This window comes from Macrobrachium rosenbergii, chromosome 15, assembly GCF_040412425.1.
Source record: "Macrobrachium rosenbergii isolate ZJJX-2024 chromosome 15, ASM4041242v1, whole genome shotgun sequence".
In the NCBI taxonomy this organism is placed as follows: domain Eukaryota; kingdom Metazoa; phylum Arthropoda; class Malacostraca; order Decapoda; family Palaemonidae; genus Macrobrachium; species Macrobrachium rosenbergii.
In genome coordinates, this window is record NC_089755.1 from 47,940,121 (window position 1) to 47,950,120 (window position 10,000).

General features: G+C 36.7%; 1 protein-coding gene across 1 annotated transcript in view; it reads left to right on the top strand.

The window, feature by feature from the left end:
* LOC136846650 (glutamate receptor ionotropic, NMDA 2B-like) overlaps positions 1–10,000 on the top strand; it is a 936,318-nt gene that overhangs the window by 868,650 nt on the left and 57,668 nt on the right. Inside the window, exon 17 of the mRNA XM_067117625.1 lies at positions 6,479–6,660. Coding sequence (XP_066973726.1) covers positions 6,479–6,660 — 182 coding nt within the window. The remainder of the gene's footprint in view (positions 1–6,478; positions 6,661–10,000) is intronic.

The window sequence follows — 10,000 nt, forward strand, 5'->3', positions numbered from 1 at the left end:
GCCTGCTAGTCGGCGACTCGGAAATGTCTGTCTGCGATTCAGCGACCCGCAAACTCTCTTCTCTCTCTCTCTCTCTCTCTCTCTCTCTCTCTCTCTCTCTCTCTCTCTCTCTCTCTCCAAGGAAGGGGATTGAAAAGGTGGAACCCTTCGGAGGGAAATGACTGACGGATGATTGATTGATTGATGGACTGACTCGAGACAAAAGGGAGCGAGTGAACGTGAAGTGTTTTTGGGAGAAGCTGCCGCCTGGGGTCGTGTTGGGAAACAGCGCCATCTTTTGATTGGAGTGAATTTCTTTTTGTGGGATTGCAAGAAACTTGGGTTTTTTTTTTATATAGACCGAAAGATTAATGATGCTAAGCTGAGCGCTTCCTGGATGATCCCTAGAGAGGGTTGTGTTTGTTGATGATAATGATGATGATATGATGATGATGATGATGATTATTAGAAAGAACCTCTGCCAGCCGCAAAACCAAAACAAAAATCTTTAATCCTCATCCAAATTTGAACTGAATCCATCTGACTCTAATTTTTTAAAACAGCCACTCCATCTGACTCTCATTTTTTCAACGCAGCCTAACCCTCCAAAATAAGTTATGCAAATCCATCAGAAATTTTTCTAGACAGACAAACTACAGTAGAGAAAACCTAACCTCTTCCATCTGAGCGTCCTGAGGAATAATAATAATAAATATCCCATTTAATTTGAAATCTAAAGGCTTGTTCACCAAGAGTACCCAACAAAATATCAGGGAATATCCGGACGGTAAGCGAACCGTGTATCTTCTCTCGTAAGAGGAGAGGATTTCTTTAAGGCTCTGATTTATGCCAGAATTAGTTGGTGGCAGTAATGCCTCCCCCTGATTGATCTGGGATTGGTAGACGAAGCATACGCACTGTTTTACCCATCCTTCTAATAGGGGATTCTCTTCTCTCTCTCTCTCTCTCTCTCTCTCTCTCTCTCTCTCTCTCTCTCTCCCGCATCCAATTGGAGATTGCCGTATGATGCCAAAGTTTACCTGGGGTATTTTTCTACTTTGTATTTATATGAAGAAAATACGAAATGATATACCGTACATAGTCAGTTATCTAGCAGACTTAAGGCCTGGAAACTGACACGCGAAGTAAAAACAATATAGACGTATTTGAGGTTTAGAGGAGCCGTTACTCTTTTATTTTTTATTGCAGGAGGTCTATTTTATATTTATATAAAATTTCCTTTTGAATATAAACCAACCTCCATGGTAAATTTTTGTGACAGGTAAGATAATAGTTTGGGTTGATATTTTATTTCTTTCTTCTTTTTTTACCTTAAATTTGTTTTGTGTGTGTTATATTTGGTAAATATACTTTTGTGTAGACAATTGACTTATTTCGTGACGACCCAAGTTCTTATTAACGCTGGTCTCTGGTTTTTATTATAATAATCATTGTAATAAACATGAAAATCAAGCCGTTTTATATCAGTGACGTACGACCAATAATAATAATAATAGTTTAAAACCAACTTTTGTGGCAGTTGGCAGTGAATAAAACACTAAAAAATCATTAATTATATGTACATGATTTAAAGAAACTCGAATAAAACATGCTACAGAGAGAGAGAGAGAGAGGGAGAGTGCCCTGACACTGAATGACTTTTGAATGCCTTTTATAGAGCTCCATCCACAAACTTTGTACCCAAATACAGTTCATAAAAGCCGTAAGTGTATAGTTATAGGTAAACATCTGTGGACTGGTCCTTCCGCTTACATACTAAGTAGTCTCTCTTTACGGGCTGCTCTATGAGCAAGAGCCCGTGCTGGCATAAAGCCAGCTCTGTCAAAAACAACAACAAGCATTCCACATATTTTTATGGACACCATCCACAGGCCCTCGGCATCCCGTGACGTCATCGTAATAATTTGCGTTTGCTTCTTCCACTCCTTTCTTATTAGGAGTAATAATATTTATGTACTGTCAAAAATGACGATTTATAAAAGATGAAGTCAGGACAGCAAATCCTGACCTAGAGACGTTAAGTACCGTCCTGAATTTGGGACTGCTGTAGTACCTTCATTCTACCTTCATTCTGCATACTTATTCATATTTCATTGCTGAGCCATATGGTTCATTATCCTTAGGCTATTAAACGTAGAAAGAATGTTAGCATTATTATTATTATTATTATTATTATTATTATTATTATTATTATTATTATTATTATTATTATTATTAAATAAACTGCAGTTTTTCCTTTCAAAATTATCTGTTAGAGTGATAAGCTCAGGTTTTGGATGGAAATGAATAATACATAAATACTGATACAACAGAACAAACCGTGAGACATGACGGACAAGAAATTCACTTTTGATTTAAGAGACAACAAGTGTATTTAAATTGTTACTTTATATTATGCTCACGGTAAAGCTTTCTTAATAAGTTACATTGTCAGGATAGGCCATGTCAGAGCCTTGCGAGTTAATTTGTTTGTGTCTGTTGGTTGCTTAAACAACTTTTTTATATAAAATATTCAGTACTGTTGTTTGCCTCTCTATTGCTTAAAAAATCATATAAAATATTCATTACTATTGTTTGTGTATTTATTGCTCAAAAAATCATACAAAGTATTCGTCACTATTGTTTGTCTATTTGTTGCGTAAAAATATAAGTACTCGTTACTATCGTTTGTTTATTTATTGCTTTAAAAATCATATAAAAGAGTCATTGCTATTGTTCGTCTGTTTATTGCTTAAATATTATATAAAATACTCATTACTATTGTTTGCCTATTTATTGCTGACAAATCATATAAAATATTCATTACTATTGTTTGTCTGTTTATTGATTAAAAATCATAAAAAATACTCTATCATTGTATGCCTATGTATTGCTTAAAAATCGTATAAAATACTCATTACTATTGTTTGTCCATTTATTGCTTAAAAAAATCATATAAAGTATTCAGTACTATTGTTTGTCTATCTATTGCTTAAAAAATCATATAAAATATTCAGTACTGTTGTTTGTCTGTGTATTGCATAAAAATCATATAAAATATTCATTACTATTGTTTGTCTATTTATTGCTTTAAAAATTAAATAAAATGCTCATGACTATTGTTTGTTTATTTATTGCTTTAAAATCATATAAAATGCTCATTACTATTGTTTGCCTATTTACTGCTTAAAAATCTTCTTATCCACGGAGAAAAAACATTGCTTTTACAAAACAGCTGAGTTACCTCACATGTGTGTTGCTCGAAGAACAAAGACACTACTTGGGGTTCACTTTCCTAACTCGACGAAACTTTTGTCAACTTTACGTGTACTCTGAATCCGCTTACAAAAAAAAGAGAGAAAATAAAAACACTTTTTTTTTTTGTTTTGAAGCACAATTGCGAACGTCTCGAATATCGGGAAGGGGACAGGTTTGGCAAGTCTGGTTTTGGGATAAAAGGAAAGATTCTCGTGTCACATCTCTCCTTTCCCACAGGGGTGCTGCCTTCTCCCTCCCTAAATTTCCCCCTCTCTCTCTCTCTCTCTCTCTCTCTCTCTCTCTCTCTCTCTCTTTTAAATTCATTCCTCGGCAATCCAAGTTGAAAAAGTAAAAGAAGACGAAGGACCCTTTGGGGGTGGTACAAGTTTTGAAGAGAAAGAAAAACAGATGATCCATCTCAGCCTCTCTCTCTCTCTCTCTCTCTCTCTCTCTCTCTCTCTCTCTCTCTCTCTCTCTCTCTCTCTCTCTCTCTCAGCGTGGTGGCATTCCGAGTTAAACTTCGTAATTTTATAAAAGCCGAGGTCTTTGTTTTCGGTTAACATTCTTTTTTGTTTTTTGTTTCTTTTGGACGAAATTGATTCCCTTTTCCCTTGCCGAGTTGAACTTGCATTTATTTCTGTCTTTTCTCCCCCGATAGATTCCATTTCCTTTATCTTTGAAAGAGTGCAACACTTTCAACATTTTCAGAATGCAATTTGTCTTCCCTCGAAGCTCCCCGAATATCAAATTCGCAAATGCAGAAAATCCTCCTTTATTCCTCCTCGTTCTCTTGTGACAATTCCACATGCGGCAAGAAGCATGTTGCCAGATTTAACCCCCCAGGAGATTTACCTCCTTGGCTGACGTCCCGCAGATTGATTGATCGTCTTATCAGCCGGCGTAACGACGTCAAAAAGGTCATGGACGCTGGTCCTATGGAAACATGCTAATTGTAACGTCCCTTGAGAAAAGAAGGTGAAGTTTTCATGCTGAATTTGAAGCGTCGAGAGGTATGGATACACGTCACGAACGAACTGTAACATCTCTTGCGAAAAAAGTAAAGTTTTCTTCCTAAATTTGAAACGTCCAAAGATATTTTCCCGAAGATGACGTCTCTATTCGAGGAGGGCTTTAGAAATTATCAAGGTGACTGAGAACTGAAAGGTGCCTTTGTTGCCTCCAAGTTATTGAAGCCATTCTGCATGTCCAACCATGCATAAAGCTGTCCCGTTTTTTCAGTGCTTGCCCTTTAACAAGGGAGGAGGAGATTTGCCCAGAATTTACGATGGGTCGAGAAGAGACAAGCCCTCGTGACATACTCGTACACGTGCTGGGGCGCGCACTCGTACATACACACACACACACACTCATATATACATATGTGCGTGCCTGTATGTATGTAAACAGTTGACACATTGTTTTCTTTTCCATACGTGCTCGTGTAAGTATCATTTGTGGATCGATAACCAGAGAAACCTCAGTAATTTTTATCACCCACGCATTGAACTTAAAATAAAGTTTATTAGCAAAAATCTTTGCTATATAGTAGCAACAAAGATTTAATATACAGATAATAACTATATTGTTTAATAAGAGAATGAAGAATGACATAAGAACTTTGTCTGGAAATATGTTCCCTCAACCTTAACCTTGATTGTTTATTTGTAATTTAGATTTCCGTTCAATGACTCGTTCTGTTTTATGATAGCAGCCTCTTTTTAATAGAGTCACCTCTATGAATAGTTTACTTCACTACTGCAGAATTGATTTGAGCACGGTGCTTAGAATTTTATGGGGTTTATTTACATTTGCCATGAATCGAGCGCGCAAGCGCGCAGGCTTATTTTTTAAAGAGTTTTGACGTTGGAAGTTGCAGCATAGCATTTGACGTGTCCTTATGGGTATGCAACTTGCATAAAGCTCTTGTTTTGTGACATTCTCAGTTCAAGTCATGCGTATACGAATGCAGATTAGAGCACACGTGCGTAAGATTCTCTCTCTCTCTCTCTCTCTCTCTCTCTCTCTCTCTCATCATAACACACACACACACACACACACACAGTAAAAAAGTTGGTAACAATTTCTTTCTGATAACTCTCGCCTTGCAAATGCAAAGTTTCTCAAGAGCCCCTATCACTTTTAACGTCTCTTTTTTCTTTTTTTCTCTCTCCCTTGAGTGCCCAGTGAACCCGTTTTAAAATCCCCCAAGAAACTCGTAATGGCACCTTTAATGTTTTATCAAGGTGTTCTTAGCTTATCGAGAATCACATCGCTATTGGTTGATTTTGCAACCACAGGGTGTCATTGCAGTGAAATTCAATTGATATTGTTGTACAACGAAAGGTATAGTTACTGTATATGGATTTTAATGTAAAACAACATTCTCTCTCTCTCTCTCTCTCTCTCTCTCTCTCTCTCTCCTCAAATAGGTGTGGAAAAACGTTTTTCCATTTAATGTAATTATTTATCACTTATATATGTGTAAACTCACGATGCTTGCGCGTATGCTTGGTAAAATCACTTATTTAAATTTTCCCTTTTCCTGATTTGGAATGGTGTTTTAGATGTAGAGGCCAGTGAGAGGGGCCAGTCAGGCAGGGAACACAAAAGTAGGAGGAAGAGTCCAGAGTTGAGCGTAGAGGGAGGGAAAGAAAGATTAAGTAATTTCAGTTTATACTTAGCTTTTATTTAATTTATGGAATCTGCGAGACAGTGTAGAAATGTTTTTAATTTTTCAGATGTATTTTACGTCGAAATAAACTGGGGCGTGGGACATGGCAACACTGCCTATGATTGACATGTTTTGTCCTAATCCTGACCTCATATCTATCCTTTGGCCCTGACTTCTTATTTAGACGTCAACCAACAGTCACCTGAAAATTGTACCGATGTCAGGTTATTTTCAGAATATGATAAACCTGACTCGAATTTCATTGCTTCATACATTTAGTGAAAGCTACACATTTCCCGTACCATTAGACTTTCATACGTTTTTATTCACACCATCTCCTCTGGGGTCTTATTGTGACCCATTCTCGCTCGTAAAAGACACGCCAAAGTCAGGGCTTTGCCCATTCTCTAGCCTGTTATTGTTGTTTTTAAGCTGGCTATAAGCCAGCACGGGCTCTTGCTCGTAGAGCATCCCGTAATTCTCTGGCCAATTATAAAAATACGTTTTATCTTTTTAGGATTTTCGTCCTTTTAAATTGTCAATTAATGTAATATCCTTCATTCCTTGCAGTGAACTAGATGCCTTCATCTACGACGCAACTGTCTTGGACTACCGGGTGGGCCAAGACGACGACTGCCAAATTCTAACGGTGGGGTCTTGGTACTCGATGTCCGGTTATGGCCTGGCTTTTCCCAGGGGCTCCAAGTACCTCAGTCTCTTCAATAACAAGCTTATGAGCTATAAGGATAATGGTAAGTCTCCTTTATGTTTTAATATTTATTTAATTCAGTTTTTATTTCTTTTTATAATTGAGGGAATGATTCGGTTTGAATTTTTCAAAGGGCCTGATAGCTAGATGCAGAAAGACCATCGAAGAATTTGGTTTGTCTACACAAAATAGGTCCGGTTGCAAGAGTCTTGAGTTCTTACTCAGACAACAAACTTTAATATATATTATGGCCTACTTTTATGGATTCCTCAAGGACTGCGAGATTAGTGTATTGCCGATTTAGTTTCATTTAAATTTACAAATGAATTTATTTCTCATTATACATATCAGATTTACAATTACAGTCAAAATTGTAAATTCTCGATTAACATTGAAAAGGCTTAGCATTTTCTCATTATTTTTACATCTTTTCACTCTGTTATTTGTCTTCATGATGAATCGTCAGTGTTCCTCGTTAACCCTTCCTTTAGTTATATGTTCTACAGTTATTATTGTTATTATTATTATTATTTCCAAACCCAAAAGACTACTGTATATGAACCTTCATGGCAATCATCCACTGAGCAGAACTCCCCCTCGTGAAAAATGTATAGACAACGACGAACGGAGTAGAATCGAATGCATATAACAGATAAAAAAGAGAAGACGCTGAAACGTTCGTAATTAAAACTGATAACAGTAAACACTTGCAGCCTTTCTCGCCATTAAGACCGTCTCCTGACCCCTTTCCTTACTGTTTATCGACACTACATCAGAGATATTGCTTCGGAGAATCCCCTTCGTACATTAACGTCTGAAAGATGACTTGTTGTTTCATAGTGTGCTCTGGTTATTGCGCCGCTGAATCCATCGATAGTTATGTTGATATGCTGAAGTTACGCGTCTGGCTTCGTGTGGAGTTGGGCGTTGATCTGCGTAGGTTTTTATGTCCCGTGGTTAACTTGCGGGTTTTTAAATCTAATATGTTTTTGTGTCTTGATTAACTTACGGGTTTTTAAATCTAATATATTTTTTTTGTCTTGGTTTACTTATGGGTTTTTAAATCAAGGATGTGTTTATGTCTTTGTTCACCGAACGAGTGCTCAAATTAAGTATGTTTGTATCTTAGTTTCACGAGCGGATTTTAAATCAAGTATGTGTTTATGTCTTTGTTTAACGAACTGGTTTTTAAAGCAAGTGTATGCTTTTAACTTTGTTTCACGAACAGGTTTTTAAATCAAGTATATGTTTTTGTCTATGTTTCACGAACGGATTTTAAATCAAGTTTGTGTTTATGTTTGTGTTTAATGAACGGGTTTTTAAATCAGTGTGTGTGTATGTCTTTGTTTAACGAACGGGTTTTTAAAGCAACTATATGTTGTTTAACGAGCGAGTTTTCAAAGCAAGTATATGTTTTTATCTTTGTTTCACGAACAGGTATTTAAATCAAGTATGTGTATAAGTCTTTTCTGACTTATAAATTTTTAAATCAGATATGTTTTTGTCTTTGTTTAACGAACGGGTTTAAAAATATAGATATTTTTGTCTTTGTTTAATTTACGGGTTTTTAAACCAATCTGTATTCTTGTCTTTGTTAAAGACGAAGTTTTTAAATCTAATTCGTTTGAAAGCCTTTGGTAACTTACTGATTTGTTTAAATATAGTATGCTTGTATTAGTTTCCTAACTTACTGGGTTTTACTTCGGGTATTAGTGCTTTATGTACATGACAATTATACAGAAATTAAGAACATTGTCACTGGTGGAAGTTTATTTTGTGCACGTTCGTGAGTTAACATTGCCCTGGATCAAGTGTCTTTTTGTGTTAAATTTTTTTCCTGATTCAAGTCAAATCTTAATATAGTCAATATTTAACCCTCCATCATGTGTGTGTGTGTGTGTGTCTGTACATAAATATATATAATGAATGTTTCTTTGCGTCTGTTTGTTTTTGCCGTGTTGTAGGGTTGTGCCCGCCCTTTCACAACTCCTGAAACACAATCTGTTTATTTTATTCTTCAAAGGACTCTTTATTGGTCTGTTTGCTCTGCCCTTGAAGGGACTCGAATGACAAAAATCGTATTTTCACCCGGGTTTACTCAAGCCTTGTTTGCTGTGGACGGAATTCCTTGAATGTACGTTTTCTCTGAAATTTACATCTCTTCGCATTAAACGCCCACTCTTCTCTCTCTCTCTCTCTCTCTCTCTCTCTCTCTTTGTGAAATGGAGTGGCAAGCTCCTTCTCCCCCCACCCCCATTCGACTCCCTATCTCAGTGGGTCGACTGGGTGAATGGCAGTTTGATACACATACACACACACACACACACACACACACACACATATACATATATATGACTATTTATCACATCACCGTGATTCATATACAATCAGAGAAGAACATCTTAATATCCATCACTCTACTCAAGTAATATATTTATATATGTTACTGGAAGGGGAATTTTTAGGTGATAATAAGTCCATTGATGATTTGGAATAGGATGATGAATCAGGCTTTCACAAACAATGGCCACAAGAGAGGCAACCTCCTTGTGGCCGACTGGTTAGTGTGTCACTGTAAGTCCTGATTCCCCTGTCCGTCGCTGGTTGATCCTGTCCCCTCTTGTGGCCGACTGGTTAGTGTGTCACTGTAAAAGTCCTGATTCCCGTCCGTCGCTGGTTCGATCCCACGGGACGGTGGGACTTATTATCACCTAAAATTCCTTCGGTAACATATATGAAAATATATTACTTCCGAGGTAGAGGAATTGATATTAAAGGACGTTTGTAGTTTTCTGATAATACATATATATATATATATATATATATATATATATATATATATATATATTATATATATATATATATATATATATATATAAGTAGATAGACTTGTAAATTATGAAAAAAAATAATATAAACCGTCAGTGAATAAAACAAAACAAAATTTGACAAAGAGATGGCAAGGAAAAATGGATTGCTTTGTAAATTTTCGAGTGAGAAAAGAAAAGGTGACAGGAAACCTGAAGTGAAAATCTTGGCACGTAGAAGCTGGAATAAGACTCAGAGGCTGTGAGAGAGAGAGAGAGAGAGAGAGAGGTGGGTAGAATGCCATAGCGTGGGAGTGCTAGAAGCCAAGGTATTGGTGTGGGTGGTAAAGAATGAGGAAAAGACAGAGAGAGAGAGAGAGAGAGAGGGAGAGAGAGAGAGAGAGAGAGATGAGAAACAGGATGGCGAGAAACCGGTTGAGGTTGGGAAAAGAATTTATCAGTGTAAAAAAAAATTGATGAATAAAAAGCGATAAATCCAAGATCTAAAAACAGGAGGTGGTGAAAGATAAGAGGTAAGAGGTGAGAAGTATGTTTCTCTAAAATGAGACTTGCCCT